This window comes from Acomys minous, assembly GCF_964271855.1.
Source record: "Acomys minous genome assembly, chromosome: 2".
Lineage (NCBI taxonomy): Eukaryota > Metazoa > Chordata > Mammalia > Rodentia > Muridae > Acomys > Acomys minous.
Genome location: NC_140484.1, coordinates 131,861,296 through 131,884,157, shown reverse-complemented (window position 1 = coordinate 131,884,157; position 22,862 = coordinate 131,861,296). Strand labels below are relative to the sequence as shown.

Below are 22,862 nucleotides of genomic sequence, written 5' to 3'. Positions count from 1 at the left end.
TGTATTTTCGTTAACTGTCTGCATGGCCTTTTAAAGAGCAATGTCACTGAGAAAGTTGAGTTGCTTTTTACCAAAGGTTTGGGAAGAACTAAAGAGAAATCACCAATGATTCAATGATTGGGAGCCCGGGGCCTGCACTGTGCTCCGCATTGACTGGGTATGAGGAGCCTCTCTGAGCCAAGGTGTCCTCCTGCACCACTGTGGGGAGACCGCCACATGTTCCCAGCATGCCTTCTCACCTGGAGCTGGAGCTGCTGCTAATGGCTTCCAGGTGTGTCCTTGGACCCCTGAGGTGGAAACTTCCTGGAGGACACACCTGCTCCCTTGGTCACCTTTATCCACAGAGCCTGATGCAAGCTGTGATGTATAGCTACAATACTCATTCCGATGACATCTAGGAGCACCAAAGGTCAGAGAAGGTCAGACTTCCACCTTACTTGATTGGCTTCTTGCCCCCAGAGCACTCCATAGCTCTCATTTCTGTTTGCAGTGTGTGGGATCCAGGAGATCACATGAAAGTTGTCACTTGCGATAAGATGTCTGGGTGGCCAACCTCCCCAGGGGAGCACTCATCTGAGTGGCCAGCCTCTCTAGGGGAGCACTCCTGCCCTGGATATTCTTGTGCAACCGAATGTGTAGCCAGGCCTGTGGGGTGTGTGACCATGGCCTGCGTCTGCCTGTGCCTGTAATTCTTCCTGCTCATCCGTCTTTGCAGTGATTTGCCTCTATTTCGGAAGCGCCCGTGTGTTTCTCTGCACGCCACGGCAAAGTTCTCCTTGTCCACGGCAGCAAGGTCCATCTGTGTTTATTATCTAATAAATGTAACTCCAGAGCTGCCCTTCCTGCTTCCCCTCTCAAAGGCCGGGAGTCTCCTCCACCCCTGTGTTATTTGCAGCATGAATAGGGTTCATCTGACTCACACTGTTACTGTAGGTCTCCATCACCACATATTATTTTGCGTTGAGTAATCCAGGCCGGTTATCTCTCTACAAAGTCTTGGGGAGATGAAGGACAGGGAGGAATCCTGAGATATGGTGGGATCCCTACCATGAGGAGTAGCCCATTCTAGGGCAATTATTAGGGAAACAAATGGCAGAGAAGGATGGTGAGGATGTGGGGAGAGGAATGCTTATCTGCTGCAAGTGGGAATGTAAACGGCTACAGCCGCTACTGGAAGCAAGTATGGGGCTTCCTCAATAAAGTAGGAAAGGAACTAATATGAGCCCGTTACAACGGCTCTGGGGGTTTTACCCAAAGGACTCTAAGTCAGAAGACCATCCAGAGATACTTGCACATTCGTGCTTGCTGACATGCCACTCACAACAGCCAGGAAACTGAGCTAGCCTAGATGTCCATCTACACAAAGATTGATAAAGAACATATAATATATACACACAGTGACATTTATTCAGCTGTAAAGAAGAGTCGGTTATGGCATCCACAGGGGGAAAAATGGGTGGAGTTAGAGATCTCTGTTAAGTTAAATAATCCAGATTCAGATAGACAAATACCACATGATTATTTCTCTATATAGGATAGATAGATAGATAGATAGATAGATAGATAGATAGATGTGTGCACACACACATGCACACATGCATGCCTGAGTGCAGGTGCCCAAAGAAGTCAGAGACGTTTAGAGCCCCTGGAGGCGGAGTTACAGCCAGTTGTGTGAGCTGTGGGGCATGGGTGCTGGGAACTGAGCTTCAGTCCTCTGCAACATCAGTACCTGCTCTTACCCGCTCACATTTAAACACACGAATAAAACTGGGCACCGTCGTATATGCTTGTAACATGATGTTGAGGAAGTAGAAACAGGTGGGTTTCCAGGGCTTCCTGGCCAGGCATTTTAGTCTCCTTGGTGAGGTCCAGGACAGCAAGAGACTCACTCTAAACATGGGTGGATAGTGTCTGAGAAATGACACTTCGGGTTGTCCTCTACCTTCCACTCTTCGACGTGCACGTGTACACACACAGACAAGAGACACACAGGCACACACAGAGAGACACATGTACACTCACAACAGAGACAGAGAGCGGGGATCGGGATGGAGGGATTCAGCACCACGGACAGATCAAGAGCTCTGCTGCTGAGCCCGCGGACAGCGCCTACCAGGTAATTATCCCTGTGTGAGGTGGTTGGCTGCGCTTGGGTTACAGAAACGTTCAGAAAGCCCCACTTTGACGTCCTGAGACCAGAGCAAACAGGTGAACATGCAAAGGCTTGTTAGGGACAGAGGAACACGACTGTGTGACAGAATAGACAGAATGCTGAAGAATAAGGGACCATGAGGGTGGGAAGGACCCAGTGCTAGTAAGGGTCAGTGGACGAACTTCTCTGTGAATGAGAGGACAGGGCAGCACTGGGCGGGTGTTAAGGAAGAAGAGTTGGGGCTCCTTCTACTAAGATCTATATTAGTGGTCCCACAGCTCTAATGCTGGCATTGTAGGGAGCATATGAAGTGCGCCTAATTCTGTCTCTGCAGTCTGTGTCACATATTTGGTCTAAGGTTCAGTAGCTTAAAACCACCACTCCTAGGGTGGATGATTCACAACTCCGAGTTAACAGAGCTTGGATCTGCTGGATAGTCTGCTGTCGCTGGGGTCACAGGAGCAGCTGCAATTGGGTATATCATCTAGGACCTGGCAGGTCTCAGGGGATTCGGCGGAGATGGCTGGCTCACTTCTGGCTCCATCCTTGGGGTTTTTATACATAGTGATTTGAGGGGAGCCACAGGAAGTGGATGGCTGAAGTATACACCCTTGTTAACCCTTGCTTACACCACCCTTGGTGATGGGTCATTGTCCCAAAGAATGAAGTGGCCACACCAAAGTCAGCATGAGAAGGCACAACATGAAAGTAGAGCTCAGATGGGGAAATGCATTTGGGGACACTGGGATGGCCTCCCACTGCCTCACTGTGGGTCAATTCCCTATCGTCCCCATTACCAACACCAGAGCCTAAGCTCTGCTTCTCAGACACCGTGGCTCTGTGGCTGTCCAAGGATGTGGTTCCTAGAATTCGATGTTTTGATGTCAAAATTCTGTGATTCTGAAAATGGAAAACTATACAGCCAAGGAAGAGCACGGGGGGGGGGGGGGCAGGGGGCGGGGCCCGAGGAGGCTAAGGAAGTCATGCAGAGGGAATCCCCACCCAGACCTCAGCCCCCAACTTCCTGTCTGGATCAGGTAAGTGACATTGGCAACGTGTTTGGAATTAGAAAAGCTGGAATGCAATCCGCGGATCATGATCCGTCTGAGATGACCCCAAACACAACTTCCATAAAATGATGTGTATGCATAAGGAGGGCATGTGCAATAAATGCTGATATTCCAAGCACATAATTTTTATCCTAGATGATTTTTTTTTTTGCAGTGCTGAAAGTTGAGCCCAGGGCCTGGGGTATGCTAGGCAAATGCTCTACCCCTGACCCACACTCCTAGCCACTCACACATAGCTCTAAAGCACCTAAAGCAGCCAGTGTTCTCTCACAGCCAACAGTTATCTGAGTGATGCAGAAAACTAACAGAGCCAGAACTGAGCCTGCTCACTTCCATTGCTTGGAGCCTGGGCCCCCGGGCTGCTGAGGAAGGGTGGCTTGTTTCTAGCATGCATAGCTGCCAAGACCCCCCCCCCTTGGGTTTCAGTGCAACCAAGGTTCAAGGGCTCTTACTCTTGGCCTCTACTTTTATCTGCAAAAAAAGGAAGAGAAGAGGGCAGGAGAGGGAAGGGAAAAGAAAGGACTCATCTCCTTTGCTACTTCCTCTCCTGCCTCTGACTCAATGGTACCCTGGACCAACCACGAGCTGTGCTTGGGCATCAGTGGTCTTTCCCCTTAGCTTTGTCCAGAAGAGTGATGGGTAATGCATAGTATTTCTACAAGGGAAGGAGGCCTGAAGCAACACAGCAAACCATGGCATCCAATGGCTACAAGGGGACTACTGGCAACCTGCTAGCCAAACCACCTTGTAGCAGGAACTAAAAACCAGGGAGGGACAGCAGCCTCCTCAGTCACAGCCCAGCAGGAGACCAAAACCAAAACCGTTGGGCCTTTGCTACATGTAAGTTTCTGATTCTAAACAGGATCGAAAGCCAGTCTGAAACACCTGTGTAAGTCATCAAATCGAGGCCAGGTAGCAACGGAGTCATCTTTGTCAGTGCAGCAGCGTGGGTGGAGGAGGGGGCAGTGGGGAGGGGGGGCAAGAGCACTTACACTTCCCAGGACTCAGCCCACTCATTTATATTAGCCTTCCCCAGAGGCACGCCACAGAGTGGAGGAGGGTATTAAATATCAGAGAGTTATTTAAAAGCCAATTGCCCGCCCCTCCCAAGCAGAGTATGGCCTCTGCTGACTCAACGGAGAAAATGAATCTTGGGCCTATGGATTTTCCTGCGTCTCAAGGCAGTGGGGGGAGGAGGGAGCCTGTAACGAGTGACGAGTGACGGAAGAGGGAGGCCTACACTGAAGTTCCCCTTTCTCAGCCAGGGCAGCACAGAGGAGAGGAGCTGGGCCTCCCCCCCCCCCCCAGTCACCATGCCAGGCTGCTGGATGCACCTCCATCTGCCTCAGAGAAAGAGCGTCACCTGAAAGGGACCCCCAAAACACACAGAGAGAGGGAGAAGGGAGGGAGGGAGAGAGGAAGGGAAGGAGGGAGAGTATAGTTGCTTTCACCATATGACTAAGCAAGTTGAGGCCTTAATTGCCATATGGAGCCAAGTTCAAGGCCACATAGGAAGGTGGAGACACAGATAGGAATGAGCTACATACTATCCCCCTGCCTAAATATCTAAAAAGTCTATAACTAAGGGAACCTCTGTTCATTTTTCTTTCTTTCTTTCTTTCTTTCTTTCTTTCTTTCTTTTTTCAAATAGGGAAACTGAGGTCTGGAATCACAAAGGCTTGCCCAAGAATTTGAGTGATCTCTGAGGGCACAGAGGAACTGGTGCACACTAAATAAGGGGATACCTGCTGGGTGACCCCAGAGAAGCTCCCAACCTCCCTGTGCTCTGAGGTGCACTAGAATGTAGAGAAAGCAGGGTCTTTTCAATGAGAAAAAAAAAGGGCCTGAGTGAAAAAACAAAAACCTGAGCACAGGAGGGGGCATCACAAGGCTCAGAGAGGGGTTCTGAGATCTAGCAGGATAAAAATCTCAAGAACAGAGGCTCAAGCTAGGCATGGCAGTGCTCCTTTAATGCTAGCACTTGAGAGGCAGAGACAAGGGGATCTCTGTGAGTTCAAGGCCAGCCTGGTCTACATAGTGAGTTGCAGGCCAGCCATAGCTACATGGTAAGACCCTGACTCAAAACAGGAACAAACAAACAAACAAAGCCCAGGTCCTGGTCCAGGTGCACAGCGGCCAGTTACTCTGCTTGGATGTGATGCAGTGTCTGCCTACCTCTTCACTCAAGGAAAGTTTGAGAGGGCCAGCTCACCACCCACAAGCTCTTTCCCAGTCACACTGCTGGGAGAGGACGCCTGGGACACAGAGGACTGTTATGGCAAAGGAGCTATGGAAAGCTGAGCTCCAAACTGGGTGGGAGCACGGGGGGGGGGGAGCACTTGACCTTCCAAGTGAGGGTCTCCTGATACAGGTATAAGTAGAGGATCCTCACAGAGACGACCTCAAACCTTCAGAGAAGGTTCACTCCCTGGCTACCTCTCCATGCTGCGCCCTGAGCTGTGCCCAGACAACACAGGAATCAGACTGACCTGGAGTCCCCACTGCCAACAGTTAAAAAGCCCAAGCAGGTCCTTAGCATGCACTCTGATCACTAAATGGAGCTCCAGAAGAAGACACAGCCAGAAGGAGGCACAGCCAAGGCAACAATCACAGCAGACGAAGAACAGATACAGTTCCACTGGCTGAATTGGGAAACAAACACGGCCTCAAATGGATACACATTCATTGATACACATAATACACTGACAACTCCAGAAAGGAGAAGAGGCTCTTACTCCAGAGAGCACAGCAATGTCCTCATCCATACAATACAGAGAGCATGGGTCCCCTTAGCCTAGGTTCTTCCTAGGCTCCCCTTCCCCAACCGAGATGTCTGGCACCAATCAATGAAGGCCTCCTGCCTTGTAGTCCTTTTCCCTTGGCAGGGACAGGACAGTCTGAGCAATCAGAATTTAGCCACTGTGAAAACCTGAGACGGAGCTCTGGCCTTGGAAGCAGTCTACACTTCCTTAGGGGCTGGAGGCAGAAGGTCTCCATGCAGTTGAGCCGGGAAGCAGACCAGTCTGGCCACTGAGCACGTGTGCCACGTAAGAAAAGGTACCTGTGACCTCCAAAGGCCGAAGACACAGGCCAGGGTAGGAGTGGGCTCCCTCTGTCCATATGCACTTGCACATGAGTCTGCAAACTGTCCCTCTGAGTCTACAGTTGAAACCCTCATTGGCCCAGGAAGTGCCCATTTGAGCACTTGGGTGTGCTTCTGAGTCTACAGACACACACCAGGTTGCACTCAAAGCCACATTCTTACCTGCACAGGCACGAATGAGCCTGCGGGTATCTGTGTGAGACCCATCTATTTGAACTTGCTGTGCCCAAGAGTTGTGCAAACCTCCCATGTGTACGCATGCACATCCAAGCAAGATGACTGTGTGAGAGTACGCGTGAACATGTGTGGGTCTGTTTGTGTAAAGCTTGCCTTTCTGTGTAGAAGCACACATATACTTATAAACTAACTCATGTGGTCCTGTATACCCACGCGCCCAACTCTAAATGTGAAAGCTACTACTGTCACCTGCCAGTACCTGGGACAGTTATCATGGAGACAGGGAGAGAGGACTAGGTATCAAGAGCTAGGACATCCTCAGCATCACCAGCCTGACCCTTAACTTTGGTATTTGCTTGAGACCCAGGCCACCAAAGGGTGTACCTCTTAAGTGGTTTCAATCTGCTAGTGGATCTGCTAAATACGACTTGGGGGGGGGGGGTAGGGAGGGAGTCCACCAACTGTCTCCAATTCGGGAGAAATAGACTGACTGATTCCTATGGGGAGGAGGGGAGCCTCTATCCCAACAAGCTCTGCCAAGCTAGATACTCGAATGGCCCGCAGATCAAATGTCAACTTCTCCAACCTTAATAATTCATGCCAAGACTAGGAATGCTCCCTTCTCCGGAGTCTGTCTCTTTAAATCAGGTCTTGAGCTACCCAGTCCTGGAGGAGGAAAAAAAAAAAGTAAATAAGCAAAAATCCAGAACAAAACAAGCCCACCGCAGCTCCGGATCCTACCACACCCCAATGCCGCACTACAAAAATCTGTACCTGATTTCCCTGCTTTTAGAGTCCTCTTTTGCAACCTGCACACACACCCCACCCCCACCCCCACCCCACCCCCCACCCCGCTCAATATTGACTGGTAGAGGAGTTTGGAGGGGGAGGGGCAAGCTGACCACCGTGTCCTGGGAGCGCTCAGGTGCTGGGGCAGGATGGGAAAGCAAAGAGCTGAATCACTCCACCTACTCCGCCTCCCCGAGCCCAGGAGGGGTGGGGTCTTGCCAGAGGCCAGGCAGTCTGAATTAGGGATGTGGGAGGTGGAAGGAGAGGGGGATGCTGCAGACTTCCCTCGGGCATGGTCGACAAAACACACTGGACACAGGATCTGCAGAGATGGAGAGACAGCCTAAGGGAACTGGGGTCGCAGAGGAGGCAGCCAAGGCTAGAGATTTTCCAAGCTCGCTCCCTTAGCACAGCCCCTTTCCTTGGCTACAAGAAGAGTAACTTTCTCAGCCCACCCCTCAGCCCTGCCTCCTCTTCTAGGGCCAGCACTAAACTCTTCTGCTACCTTCACTGGGTATACAGACCCACCTGCCAGCTCAGCCCTGACGGCCCCGCCCAACATGTGCCTCGGAGGGAGGAGGAAAGAACCTGCCTGAAGGATGGGGGTGGGGAAAGAAGCAAGAGAGGGCTTGAGGAGCCAAACTTCTCAGCAGCTTGGGAACTAGAGAACAGGGGAGCAGGAGAGCGCAGCAGCCCTAAGCCTGTGCTCCGGGGCCTCCCACCCCGCCTCCCTCCGCGAGGAGGTGCGGAGACTCCGCTGGGGGCGGAGGAGGCGGCCGGGAGGCGGGGAGGGGGAGGCAAACCCTGCCCACTCGGCTCGGAGCCCGGAACGGCCGCGGAAGTCGGAGGCCAGAGAGCTGGGCGACCAGGGCACCGGGGGCGGGGGGCTCCGCTCCCCGCCTGACCCCTGTCACCCCCAGCCAGCAAAGTGAAGCCTCCTCGGACTTTACAAGCAGGAGGAGGGACCGATCGGGACTGTCAGCTGCTCCGAGTCAAGGTCTAGCCCACCGCCACCCTCCCGTACCACCCCCATCCCATCATCACCAAGCGCTCCCAACTCACTGGTGAGCGCGGCGGGCCGGGGGCTGGATGCGGGGACGGCCGCGATGGCCCCGCGCGCGGGACAGCGGGGGCTCTGGAGCCCGCTGCCAGGGCTGCTGCTCTTGGCGGCGCTGAGCCGGCCCGCCGCGCCCTGTCCCTTCCAGTGCTACTGCTTCGGCAGCCCCCGGCTGCTGTTGCGCTGCGCGTCCGGCGCGGAGCTCCGGCAGCCGCCGCGGGACGTGCCGCCCGACGCGCGCAACCTCACCATCGTGGGCGCCAACCTGACCGTGCTGCGCGCCGCCGCCTTCGCGGGAGGGGACGAGGAGGCGACGGACGGCGTGCGCCTGCCTCTCCTCACTGCGCTGCGCCTCACACACAACAACATCGAGGTGGTGGAGGACGGCGCCTTCGACGGCCTGCCCAGCCTGGCGGCGCTCGACCTGAGCCACAACCCGCTGCGCGCTCTGGGCTCCCGCGCCTTTCGCGGGCTGCCTGCGCTGCGCTCGCTGCAGCTCAATCACGCGCTGGTACGGGGCGGCCCCGGGATGCTAGATGCACTGGACGCCGCGCTCGCCCCGCTGACCGAGCTGCGCCTGCTGGGCTTGGCAGGCAACGCGCTGAGCCACCTGCCGCCCGCCGCGCTGCGCTTGCCCCGTCTAGAGCAGCTAGATGCGCGAGTCAACGCTCTAACGGGTCTGGGCCCCGACGAGCTGCGCGGGCTAGAGCGCGATGGCGACCTGCCCCAGCCTCGCCTGCTGCTGGCGGACAACCCGCTGAGCTGCGGGTGCACCTCGCGCCCCCTGCTGGCCTGGCTGCACAATGCCACGGAGCGCGTACCCGATGCGCGCCGCCTGCGCTGCGCTTCCCCGCGCGTCCTGCTCGATCGGCCTCTGATGGACCTGGACGAGACGCGGCTGGGCTGCGCCGACGGCGATGCTAACGAGCGCGGGGAAGAGGTGGACGTCGCCGGCCCGGAGCTAGAAGCTTCTTATGTTTTCTTCGGGCTGGTGCTGGCGCTCATCGGCCTCATCTTCCTCATGGTGCTCTACCTAAACCGCCGTGGCATTCAGCGCTGGATGCGCAACTTGCGCGAGGCCTGCAGGGACCAAATGGAGGGCTATCACTACCGCTACGAGCAAGATGCAGACCCACGCCGCGCGCCCGCTCCGGCTGCCCCAGCCGGCTCCCGGGCCACTTCCCCGGGTTCAGGTCTTTGAGCCTCACCTCCCTGATGGGAGGCTGTCCCTGTCAGCTGATGACTTTACTGGGGCCACCCAGCTTTCCCCTGCCTGGCCTGAGCCCCGGAGATGACACACCCACGAGTTTGGATCTCTGACACCTTTGGATCGATCGAAACATCTCTCCCACCCCAAAGTTCCCTAAGTGTACTCTTTTTTCCCTGGCCTGAGAGTTTCCAGGTCAAAAACCCAGAGACGCCCCCATCTGTTTCTGGAAACAAATCTGCTTGCCTGTCTTCTCGGACCATTGAAATCCCTTCTCTGTAGCTAGACTCACCCAAAGACCCTGCTCTTCCATTTTGAAATCTCTAGCACTTTCTCCACCACTATACATGCTTTGAGCCAGACACCCTGGCTAGACTGCACTGACCTCTGTCCCCAGCTAGGAGCCCTCAGTCCCTTTCCCAGAGCTGGGGGGGCAGGGGACGGGGAGGAGAGAGGGTTCTACATCCCTTATGGTCTCATCCGAAGGTTTTTGTGGAGTTTGGGCCTTTCTGTCTCACCCCAGAAGGCTGGATTCTCCACCCACATCGGCCGCAGCGGTTTAGGTAGAGCACCACGGGAACCCACATCTGGAGGCTCTGTGGCTTACGTGGTCCCCTCTAGTCTGTTGTGCTTTGTACCCTGGTCCTTGCCCGGGTTCCTCATCTCTGACAGGGTTTTAGCTCCAGCCTTGTCTCTCTCTCATCCCAGGGACAAGCCTTGCTGTAGAATCCACCCTCAGCCTTTCTGCTGGGGCTCTGGTGTCCCAACACTCAAGTTTTGTTTGTCCTCAGTCTCAAACTCAGCTCTTCACCTCAGTCACTTTCATGCCCTGGCCCAAGTCTTAGGCTCTCAATTCCCTTGACATCCATCACTAGCATTTTTACCTACCCCTGCCATTCATCAGTCAGGGTCCAGAGAGGAACCTCCCCCATGGTGGGGTGCTCCACACTGCCCTCCTAGGAAGAGTTCTCCCATTTGGGGGGGAGCAAGCACCCCCATGCATACAGGCAGACTCTGGTGAGGAAAGGAGCAGGTGGAGTGAGCAGGGTCTCCAAACCAGGGTCACTGGTCCCTCTGGAAAAGTGAGGCTGGGAGCTGCTGCCTATGCAGTGTTCCTCTGTGACTCCTCCCACCCCCACCCAAGTGGTCCTCCCCTGGGAACTCCTCGCTACCACCTCTCATGCCTTCTGGAAGGGGATAGAGTCTGACCTCTTGTCTCGGTCACTTTTAGTCGAAAGCCTTCCTGGTCAAGGCCGTGGCCTTGGTGCCCTGCCTTCTGCATGATCCCAAAGCACAATGGTGAGGAGGGGCTGCCTCCCTGTCCTCTCACCCCACGTCAGGCAGAAGGGCTGCCTCTGCCCGGGAAGGCTTCCTGCGCTGTGTAATTGGCTTGAGGCCCACCTTCCCACCCTCAGCTGAGATATCTGGACCTCCCTTGGGCTGTTTTCTATAAAGTCTGCAATAATCTCCAATGCTTTCTGCTCTTGTAAGTGGTGCTGTCTTTTCTTCTACTACTGACCTTGGGGCATTGGTGGGAGTGAGAGGTGACAGGGCATTTGAGGCAATGGCCCTTATGCGCTCTCTAGAGGCGTGGGGGAAAAAAGAGTGGGCTGTGAATGCACAGAGCAAGATTGAGGCTAGACACGTGGGGGGGGGGCAGGGAGCTGGGGGGAAAAGCAAGTTTCCATCCATCTCCAGATGGCCTGAGAAGGGCTCTCTCACCATCAGCATGGGATCCCATGCTTTCTCTTTGTTTAGGGTGGGGAGATGAAAGGGGGGTACGTTTGCACTGACCTAGCCTCAAATGAGCTGCTTGGGAAGAAAAGGCCAGCCTTGGAGGAGATATAGTTTATTGGGGCAAAACTGTCTGAGGTGCTATTAGCTACTCTGGGCCCCCATCTGTTTGCTAATACCTCCTGCATCAGGGTGTGCTTTTTTTTTTTTTTTTTTTTTTTTTTTTTTTTTTTTTTTTTTTTTGTCTAGAGGAGTTGAAGCTTAGCACTGCATGTGAAAGAGGCAGAGGAACAGCATCTGGAGGGGAGCGGGGCACAGAGTGACCCCTTAATAGAAGTGGATTTGGGAGGCAGGATCTCAGAGGCCTGGAGGCAGATGCCTAGAATTCCTGTATGTATTTTCAAAGTTCAGAGCCACGTGTTTCTGGATTGTGTGGCTACTAAATATTGAAAGGGCTATCCTAGTGCCATAGGAAGCCTCTGTTGTCTTTAGTGGAACATGGTGCACAGTCTCCTTGCCTTCCTCTAGTGGATGCTGTGCCTGTTCTCCCAACCGTTTTCCATGAGCATCTCTCAGTGACCTTCAACATGTACCTTGGCCATCCTCTAGAAAAGAACAGCGATGTGCTTTTCTGTGTGTTTGCTTTTGTTTTTCGAGACAGGGTTTCTCTGTGTAACAGCCCTTGGCTGTCCTGGACTCACTTTGTAGTCCAGGCTGGCTTTGAACTCACAGAGAGCCCCCTGCCTCTGCCTCCTGAGTGCTGGGATTAAAGGCGTGCGCCACCACGCCCAGCAAGAACAGCGACACTCTCAATCCAGTTAGAAAACCACCTCTCAACAGATCACTTCAGTACTGGTACGGAAGTCTGTGCCTGCAGTGAGTCCCGGCAAATAAACTGTGCTGTTGGCTGTGGGTCCATTGTCAGCAAACAAGTGCACCTTTTACGTAGTGCTACTGTGGGCACTCGTCTAAGTCCTAAGAACTTAGTTTTACTGAGGCATGAAATATCAACAGACATTAAGAAAAATCAACTGAAGGCCTACAGCATACGAGGCGAGGTTTTGCCTTCATGTCTTTTACCGACTCCCATCAGAAGCCAGCTCTGGTCTGCTGCCCTCCGTTGCTGTCTGCCAGCCCACGTCCCCAGCCTTCCTTCTCTTCAAATCTAGCTGTTTGTTTAGCCAACGCTGAACACAGCTCTGCCCATGACCCAGGGAGGAGTCATTTAATCAAGGCCTAGGGAAAAAAAATCCCAGGAAACACTGAGAGGTACAGGAAGAGCCCCTGACCCCAGCCTAAAAGGACTTCACGGATGAAATAGAATTTGAGTGGAGTTGGGGGTTTATTCTGTTTGGGTTTTGCAGTCCTAGAGGGTCAAAGCCAGATTGTTGCATGTGCTAGGCAATTATTGTGCCACTGAGCTGTACCCCAAGCCCTTGGTTTTGTGGTTTTGTTGTTGTTGGTGGTGGTGGTGGTTTTGATACAGGGCCTTGCTGTGTAGCCTTGAACTCAAGACCCTCCAGTCTTAGCCTCCCAGGTGTTGTGATCCCAGCAATGAGTCATCTTGACTCCTTGATACCATCCTCTCAGTGCAAAGCCTCTCCCAGAAACTGCAAGGAATGAGGGGTAAGCAGAGGCCCAGAGGATAGGCACAGCACGGATGGAGTGGCAGGGGAAAAGCTCTCTCTGGGATGTCCCCTTTCAGAGCAGAGAGGGAGGGAAAGTGTGGGTGTAACTGTCAGAGCGTGGTAGACATGAACCCGCTACGCTACGCACTTAGAGACACATGGCAGACTTCCCGGGCTGCTGTGACCTGTAAACAGTGCGAAATTGCCTTTCAAAAAACTCCTCCAGGGGAAGCGTCTTGTGTCGGTGACCCTGAGCCTACCGGCGCCCTCAGATCTCAAATGAGAGCCCCCCGCGAGGGCCTGGCAAGAGCCTGGGGACAAAGCACCCCTCTCTCCCGGGTCACTTGAACCCTTGAACCAGGTGGGTCCTCGCTGGGCGCTGAAGGATGCTGCCGAGTCAGCCTCTCTCTTTCTAGCCTAGACCGACAAGTCTCCTAGACTCCCTTGTTTCTCTGAGCTTGGACTTCTTCTGTTCAGGATGAGCTGGATTTCTGACCTCTGGAGACACCGCCTCCCACTGAAGCCCATCTCTGTCTTCATTAGGCCAGCCCGGCAGACGCTCGGCGGTAATTTACAGGCATGCTCTTTCCTGGGCTGAGAAAAGTGAATGGGACAGTTAATAAAGCTGTGCTCGTGCACTAGGCCTCCTTCTGAACCCCTTCTCTGTATCCTCACCCCACTAAGTGCGCCCACCCGCTTTCCTACAGGGGCAGCTTTTCCAGGGGTTGCGGATAGGTGGCGCTCAACTCACTCTTCCTTGGATGCGTGTGGAGATGGCAGTTCAGACATTGGAGCCCAGTCAGGTCACACAGAGCCCTGAATGCCTGCCCTCCAGGTGGGTGTGCCCTGAGTCTGAGGCTCATCACCTCTGAACTCAGCATCCTCTTATTCCTGTGGTTCTGATTCCGGAAGCCAGGCCGAACCATGAAAGCCTAAAGAGGAAAAATGAAAGCCCGCAATGGGATACACGCTCACCCACACGTCATCAGCTGCTCCAAATTGGTTGTAGGAGTACCAATCTCGCTTCATGGAGGCAACAGCTGTGCTGGGGACTAAGACTGCCGCGAGGGAAGCCAGGGACTGATTCTGGATGCCCGAGCTCAAGGCCCTAACATTCAGGCAAGCCCTTCCTCCTGCACGACACAGGGCACAGGGTTCACACGCAAGAACCAGATCTTACAGGTGTCCCAGGTTCAGATGGTGCCACACAGGGTCACTGTGAATGTGGCCACACATGCACAGGACGTTAGGGAAGTCCCTGAGTTGACGGCTCAAAGTGGGAAACTTTGATGTAAAAGGACTCGCTTTGAATAATCACACGGGAGAAATTAAAAATAATACTAATTAGATGGAAATCCAGGCATGGAGGCACACACCTGTAAGCCTAGGTGTTGGGAGGCAAAGCGGGAGAGTTGCCACAAATTCGAGGCCGTCCAAGGCCAGAGTTAGGCCTCAAACAACAACAGCAATGAATGGGGACTGGAGAGGTTGCTCAGTGGCTAAAAGTACTTGCTGCTCTTGTAGAGGAACCCAGATCCCAGCACCCAGGGCAGGCATCTCACAACTGCTCCAAGGGACTTGGTGCTCTCTTCTGGCTTGCTCAGGGGCCCACATGAATGTACAAATACATGCAGATGGGCACACATAAATAGATAACATTTAAAACTTTTTTTTTCCACTTAAATCTCAAAAGGAGGAAGAGGAAGAACCGAAGAAATGACTCAAGTCGTTTTACATCAAAGTTTCTCAGTTTGAATGGTCGACTCATGGATTTCCGTAATGCCCTGTGCCCGTATGGCCACATTCACCATGACCCTGGGTGGCACTTGCTGTTGCTGTTCTTCTAATGACACAAATTTGGTTCCTGCCCAGAACTCCAGATCCAAAAGATCTGACACCCTCTGCTGGTCTCAAAGCACCTGTACATACACTTCATACACATACAGGCACACACATAGACAAAAATAAAAACTTAACATTTGTATTTTATTTTTTAAATAGGGAGGCTGGGGATATAGCTTCATTGGTAGAGTGCTTTCCTAGCATGCACAAAGCCCTGGCTTTGGTTCCCAAAGCGGCACAAATGAGACATAGCAGTACATGACTGTAATTCCAGCAATTGGGAACTGGGAGGCAAAAAAAAAAAAAAAAAATCAGAAGTTCAAAGTCATCCTTGACTATGTAGGAGGTTCAATGTCACCTTGGGCTACATGCAACTCTGCTTTTAAAATAGATTATACAGACACACACACCTTCCCCCTCCCCCCGTGTGTGTGTGTGTGTGTGTGTGTGTGTGTGTGTGTGTGTGTGTGTGTAATAGAAGTGGGACAAAGATTAATTGGAGTTATGTAGGCTGCAGGCTTCAGACTCAGTGACTTTTGACAAGAGACCAGGAGAGAGAAAGTGCTGAACTGCTGGGCTTGGCTAACTAGTCTCCAAGAACTGTGTAACTAATACCCCCCCCTCTCTTGCTGTCTGCCATGACAGCTCCTCCGCACACCTTACTGATGCAGCCAGCTGTCCCCTGCCCCGTGTCTCCATTAGCACAGCACTTTCTTCCCAGAATAGCATCAGGACTCTGCCAGCGCTTTGCATCTGGACCTTCTCCCATACTGGCCACTTTTCTTGCCCCTTGCCCACATCAGGACGGGGGTAGACCGTCTCACTTTCAGGCCCTCATCCTAGTACATAGAAAATATTTTCAAAGCTCCAGTGGCCTCAGTCCTACCCCCCCCCCACGGATACACAACGCCAGAGGGAGAGGAATCACACGGGGCGCTCTGACCTCCCTCTCTGTACTTCCGTAGACTCCTACAACCTCCCGCCTCATTAAACTGGAATTGCAATGATATAAGATGCCTGGGTGGCCGGTTCCTCCCTTACTGTTCTACAAAGCAAATAAACTTGGCGTAGATGCCTTCGGTCCAGGCTCTTGGGAGGCAGAGGTAGGAGGAGCAGCAGCAGGAGGCCAGCCTCAGCTATTACAAGGCCAACCTGAGACCCTAAGCTAACGCGTCCCTGCAAGACATAATTTAGACTTGGCTTCTTCGCTTCATATTTTTAGTATGGTTTTGTTTTCTGGTCCTCTTTTGAACATTTTTTCAGGGTCCTGTCTTGGCAGAGCCTCCCCTAGCTCTGCAGTGTGGGTTCCTCCTCATCCTAGGGACTTGGAGAGATGTGTGTGGGCAGAAGGGTAGAAGTGCCAGCCTTCTCTTTTCTTTGCGTGCAGGCGCCATCTGCTGGTGTAGACAGGACAGTGTCTTTCTTCTTTGAGTCCACAGTCCATCCATGAGAAAGTAGTAGGAAGCTAAGGACACAGTTTTCAGTAAAATAGAATGTGGGTGGCATCACCTAGAGTTTGCTATGTGTCAGAAATTCTTCTAGACGCGTTCTTTCTTTTAAGCTGCTGCCCTGATGGCAGTTCTATGATACAGCCACTATTTCTGCCTCACAGTTGGGAAACAGAGGTCACAAAAAGATGAATAGCGTGCTCAAGGTCATATGGTTAATAAGAGGCCAATGGGGTTAGGGCCTGGACAGTCAGCTGCACCGCCATGCCTTAGACTGTAAGCAAGATACTTCCTAGGAGGGAAATTGGGGGGGAGCGGTCAGAATGGTAGGAAAGTACCTCCTTTAAATGAAGTTGTCATGGAAGGCCCTTCTGAGAAACCAGCTGGGAAAGACCAACCTAGGAAGAAGAAACAGCCAGTGCCAAGGGACTGAGACCCAAATTTCCAGTATTGGTTGGGGGCAAACTCTAGCCCTAAGCATCCCTCTGGTCTGTCTTTTTTTCCACCACCGCTGCCCCCAACTCTGCATGGCTCAATGGGATCTTGCCCTGCTTCCTTAATGACCTCTTGCCTGCAGCGCCCCCTCTGGTCCATGCTCCACATTACAGCCAGACTGATGGGAACACACTTTCAGAATCCCTCTCGTTCCTCTGCAACTAGCCAACTCCATCTTTTCTGATGGAGGCATGCTCTTTGGGTTGATTGCCTGTGACTCTCTGGTCCAGCTTGCTTCCAGCTCTCCCAGCCATCTTCACTCCAGTAGTTACCTACAGGTCCAAGTTGTCTCACCCATGAACCCGCCCTCCCAGGTTCAGCAGAGCCTGAAGACCTTCCTTAGCATGGTATGCTATACTAAATGTCCAGGCCACCAGCAGCAAATCTAAACTTTGATCTTTTCTCCTGTGGATGTATGAGCAATTGGAGAGGGACTGTCTGCTTTCTCTTACAAAAAGCCCAGCACATGCCCAGCAAATGATGCTTGCCAATAAACTATTGTTTGTGGTAGTTAACTATTAATTGTTCAGCCTTCCTTCTTTTCTTTCTCTTCTTCCTCCTCCTCTTCTTCCTCTCCATCATTTCTTGTTCTTTTGGAGGCAGAGTCTCCCTATGCAGCCAAGGCTGGACTCAAACTTTTCCATCCTGGTCTCCTGAGATTGTGAGCATGTACCGCTATGCCTGGCTTCTTCTTCTTCTTCTTCTTCTTCTTCTTCTTCTTCTTCTTCTTCTTCTTCTTCTTCTTCTTTTCTTTCATACTGAAATTTGGTCAGTAAAAGTCCACCCTTTGGGACACATGGGTCAAGAGTTTGGAAGAGATATAGACCAGGTCACTAAAAGGTCTTCTAAAAGTCACCCTCCTGATACCTCCTCATAGCCAGCTTTCACACAGCCCAAGCCACCGGGAAGCTCCTCTCCACAGCTGTCCCTTTACCTGCATGCTTAAGCAGAACACAGATTGGTCCTTTTAGATTTACTTCATCCACTTAACTTCATTCATAAGAGACTCTATCATGTGTGAGTTGTAGGTGGTTTGTTCATTTTTTATCAAGGAGAAGTAAGCATTCCACTGAGTACAATAAATAGTTTGGATTTTTGTTTTGTTCTGTTTTGTGACAAAGTCTCACTATGTAGCCCAGGCTGGCCCTGTTCTCGTTTTTGACAGTTGTGAATATAGCCCTTGTAGATGCCTATGCTAAGATTTTTGTGAGATTGTCATTTTTAAATGTGTCTTGTGGAATGGAAATGCTGAGTTTAGATATAAGAAACCAGCTGGACTTGGTGGTGCAGAGGCAGGCAGACCTCTGCAAGTTTGAGGCCAATTTGCTCTGCAAAATGAGTCCAGGACAGCCAAGGCTACACAGAGAAACCCTGTCTCGAAAACACCAAAAACTATTATTATTACTATTATTATTACTATTATTATTATTATTATTATTATTATTATTATTATTATTATTAAATATAACAACCCTCCTGTGTACTGTACCATTTCCAGTTCCCTCTATCAATGTGTGAGCATTCAGGTTCCATATCCTCACCAGCACAGTTTGTTGAAAACGACAGCTGAATTGTGTCCTGCCTGGTTTTGTGTCACCTTGACACATGCTAGAGTCATCAGAGAGGAAGGAGCCTCAGTGGAGGAACTGCCCCCATGAGTTCTAGCCAAAAGGCATTTTCTCAATTAGTGAGCAAAGTTGAGTAGCCCACCCTGGGACGTCTGGTTCTGGGTTCTAGAAGAAATCAGGCTGAGCAAGCCATAGGGAGCATAGCAGTAAGCAGCTCCCCTCCGTGGTCTCTGCGTCAGCTCCTGCCTCCAGATTCCTGCCCTGACCACCTTCAATGATGAACAAACAGCAATGTGGACGTGTAAGCCAAACAAGCCCTTTCCTTGCCAATGTGCTTTTTGGTCATGGCAATAGAAACCTTAACTGAGACAAATTGCCTCTCTTGTTTGTCTAAAATCAAATGGTCAAATGTGTGCGGGACCATTTCTGGATTCCCATTCTGCTCTGTTGGTATATATGCCTTATATTTACTTCATCACTGTCACACGGCTTCATAGTGAGTCTTAAAATCAGACAGTAGATGCCTTCGGCTTCATTCTTTTGCTTTCTTTTTCCATTTTTCATGGGCATTGTGTCTGTGTGTGCATGTTTTTGTATGTGTGCTGGTGAGCATGTGTGCACATGAATGTGGAAATCATCCTGAATTGCTTTTCTACCATATTCATGGAAGAAGGGTCTCAAACCCAGAACTTGGAGAAGTGGCTAGTCTTGCCAGCCAGCTTGCCCTGGGAGCCCCTGTCTGTATCTGCATTCCAAGGCTAGAATTACAGGTGGCCACCATGCCTGCCTGGAACTTATGTGGGTTCTGGGGATCCGAACTTGGGTCTTTGGGCTTGCACAAACAGCACTTTGACCAGTGAGTTATCTTTCCAGCCTAGCCTTCTTGTTGTCATTGTTGTTTTACTTGCTTGTCTATTTTTATTCCTTCACTTTACCATACAGATTTCAGAAACAGTGTGTCTGCCATGTGCCAAAAAACCTTTCCAAGTTCTTAATTTGGATTTCATTGACTTGTCAGTTTGAGGAGGACTGATGTATAATATTTGCAATATATTTTTTAAAACTTTATTTATTTATTATGTATACAGTGTTCTGCCTGAACACCAGAAGAGGGCACCATATCCCATTATAGATGGTCATGAGCCACCATGTGGTTGCTGGGAATTGAACTCAGGACCTCTGGGAGAGCAGCCAGTGCTCTTACCTCTGAGCCATCTCTCCAGCCCCTATCTGATATTTTTGTCCCTTGCTGTGTTGGCCTGGCTGATCTTGAACTCCTGGCCTTGGTGATCCTGCATCTCAGCCTCTGGAGTAATCAGGCTGCCGGCAGGAGCCCAGGGCTGTTGGGTCTTCTACTCTGTGAGCATGGTATAACTCTCATCTTGGATGAACTCTGATTCCTTTCATCGATATTATTGAACTTTCTGCGTAGAGTTTGTGTACATAATCTGTTATGTATTAACTAAGTATTTTATATTTAAGTGATACTGCCTTTTACATTTCAACAGCAGAGCCAGTGAGCTGGCTCAGGAGAAAGGCATATTCTGCAGAAGCCTGACGACCTGAGCACTATCTCCAGTAGCCACGAAGACGTGGAAGGAGAGAACAGAGTCTGCAAAGTTTCCCTCTGACAGCCATATGTGTGCTTACGACACGCCTCCTCTACACACATCATGCACACATAGACAGATGATAGCAATATATAAATGTAAATTAAAAATTAAATTTTGAGCCAGGAATAGTGGCACACACTTTAATCCCAGCACTCAGGGAGGCAGAGGCAGCCTGATCTCTGTTAGTTCGAGGCCAGCCTGGTCTACAAAGTGAGTCCAGGACAACCAAGGCTACACAGAGAAACCCTGTCTCGAAAAAAAAATTTTTTTTTGCATTTTCCCCCCAGTAAGTGTGGTGCCAATGTGGTCTTTTGGCCTTTCTCCATCTATTTTACAAAGATCCTTGAAGAGTATTTTCTTATCAGATATGACATTCTGAGTACACATTTCTGTTAGCCCTTTAAATCTGTCTCATGCTCTTGCAGCTTCCGTGAAATCTGTGTTCAGATGGTAACTCCTTAAACAGAAGAACATTCTAGAACACATCACTTTCTCTAGTGGCTTTTGTGAGTTTTAACCTTTTCTTGGTGACACGTGTCTGTGTGAGGTTTTTCTTTTGCTTACCACGATGGTTGATCTTAGTTGCCAATGCCACAAGATCTGGAATCACCTAGGATTAACTGAGAAGGGGAAGGAATCCACCTTCAGAGTATGTGGCATCTCCCAACAGGTGGCCCACATATAAAGATGTCCAAGGAGGGAACAAGTGCTGCCGCCATGTGTGTTGCCACCCCCTCTACCCTCCATTGACACTAGATTTCAGCTTCTTCAGTTTTCCAATGTGACCTGGATGCCTGCAGCTCTCTAGGAATACCCCAGACGGGGCCCCGAGGAATCCGGCTCTGTCCTACGAGGCTGGCTGCCTCTCCGGTGAGCAGACAGCCATCGTTGGGCTTCCCAGCCCACATTGCGTAAGCCAATCTAAGAAATCCCCTCCATAATATAGACGCACCCTAAGGTTCTCAGCCTTCAGAGAATCCTGCCTAATTCACTTGAATATCTTAATGTTTCTCTTTCATCAGATTGAGGTGGGGAGAGGTTAGCCACTACTATTTCCTCAATTTTTTTTTCTGCACCAGTGTCTTCCTCCTCTCTTCTGAGAATCAAATGACAGGAATACTCTCTATTCTGCCTCCACATTGTCCACACTATATCTATCTTTTTTCTGTCACCGCCCTTATGTGAACCTAGCCAGGGAGTATTTTATTTGATATATTTTAAATTCTAAAATCTCCACTTTGTTATTACTCCTATAGTTTCTGCATCTGCATTTCTTTTTTTTGTGGGGGGGATGGGAGTTCGAGGCAGGGTCTCTCTGTGTAGCCTTGGCTATCCTAGACACACTTTGTAGACCAGGTGGCCTCTGCCTCCCAAGTGCTGAGATTAAAGGTGTGTGTCACCAACACCCGGACAACTGTCTTTCTGGCTATTTAAATTACAACTGCCATCTCTGATAATAACCTCAGTGTATAACTCCTCCTCTTAGAGCTGGCACCTGATTGTATTTTTTTATCTTAAGTACCAGTCAGTGTGTGTGTATGTGTGTGTGTGTGTGTGTGTGTGTGTGTGTGTGTGTGTAGTAATTTTAAGTTGTATTCTGGATACTGTGAATGGTACACCGTGTAGACTATGTGTCCTGTTATAATCTCCTATGGAATGACAATGTCGCTAATGCTGTCTCCATAAACAACCAATGGCTGGTGACACGGTGTATGCATGCACTTGCTGCTCGAGCCTGGTGGCCTGATTTCGAGCCCCCATGCTCACATAAAAGTAAATGGAGAGAACCAACTCCGAAAGGTTATCTTCTGACCTCTACACATGTGCACACACAATCCCCCCACTCTCTCTCTGGGGGGGGGGGGGGTGTTGCTGACTTGTTTTTGTTTATTGAGACAAGGTCTCTCTACATAATAACCAAAGCTGTCTTAAACCTTGCAATGTTCACCAGGCTGGGCTCAAACTTGCAGCAAGCCTCCAGCCTCTGCCTTCTAAGTGCTGGGACGACAGGTGTGCTGAAATAATTGTTCTGGGAGAGGAAGAGCTGATCTGGCCTCCGCTCTAATCTTTGCCTTTCTCTTGTTCTGTATGCCAGGCACCTGCAGAAGCAAACTACACTTGCTAGAATTCCTTGAAAGTCAGCTTAATAGTGGGTACTGACAGCCGGGTGTGGTGGCGCACGCCTTTAATCCCAGCACTCGGGAGGCAGAGGCAGGCGGATTGCTGTGAGTTCGAGGCCAGCCTGGGTCTGCACAGTGAGTCCAGGACAGCTAAGGCTACACAGAGAAACCCTGTCTCGAAAAACCGAAAAAAAAAAAAAAGTAGGTACTGACATGAAACTAGAAGACAGGAAGAAAACAGGCCAGAGTGTTTCTTCCACACTCTGGTTCCAGCAGCATCCTCAGCAACGTGTGAACGTGTGTGCGTGTGTGCGCGCGCGCGTGCGTTGTGTGTGCGTGTGTGCGCCCGTGTGTGTGCGTGCGTGTGTGTGCATGTGTGAACGTGTGTGCACGCGCGCGTGTGTATGAACGTGTGTGTGTGTGTGCGCGCGCATGTGCGTGTGTGTGAACATGTGTGTGTGAGCCTGTATGTGTGTGTGTGTGTTTTCATTGCTATTACAAAATGCTTGACATAAACAACTTGAAGGATTTATTAGCTCATGGTTTTAGGTGTTGTAGCAGGAGAGAGAGAGAGAGAGACAGAGACAGAGAGACAGAGACAGACAGACAGAGAGAGAGAGAGAGAGAGAGAGAGAGAGAGAGAGAGAGAGAGAGAGATCCCACATCAGCCCACATCAGCAGATCTCTTCCTTTGGGGCAGATCTCCCTTTGTTAAGCTTGTCTGGAAAAGCCCCCTCAGAGGCACCCAGAGATGTGCTTTATTAACCTGCAGGCCCTTCTCAGTCCAATCAAGTCAGCAGTCGAGATCAGCTCCGGCAGACACTGCTTGCCAAGTAAACATGAAGACCTGACTGCAGGT

At 51.0% G+C, this 22,862-nt stretch overlaps 1 protein-coding gene across 1 annotated transcript; it reads left to right on the top strand.

The window, feature by feature from the left end:
• The first annotated feature begins 7,934 nt into the window (after positions 1–7,934).
• TPBGL (trophoblast glycoprotein like) lies at positions 7,935–11,025 on the top strand. Its single transcript, XM_084774022.1, has one exon. The coding sequence runs from the start codon at positions 8,398–8,400 to the stop codon at positions 9,547–9,549; it is 1,152 nt and encodes a 383-aa protein (XP_084630148.1). The 5' UTR covers positions 7,935–8,397; the 3' UTR covers positions 9,550–11,025.
• Positions 11,026–22,862: the final 11,837 nt, after the last annotated feature.

What these genes read in the sequence shown, in the direction of transcription:
- TPBGL (XM_084774022.1), top strand. Translation starts at nt 8,398, where the DNA reads ATGGCCCCGCGCGCGGGACAGCGGGGGCTCTGGAGCCCGCTGCCAGGG.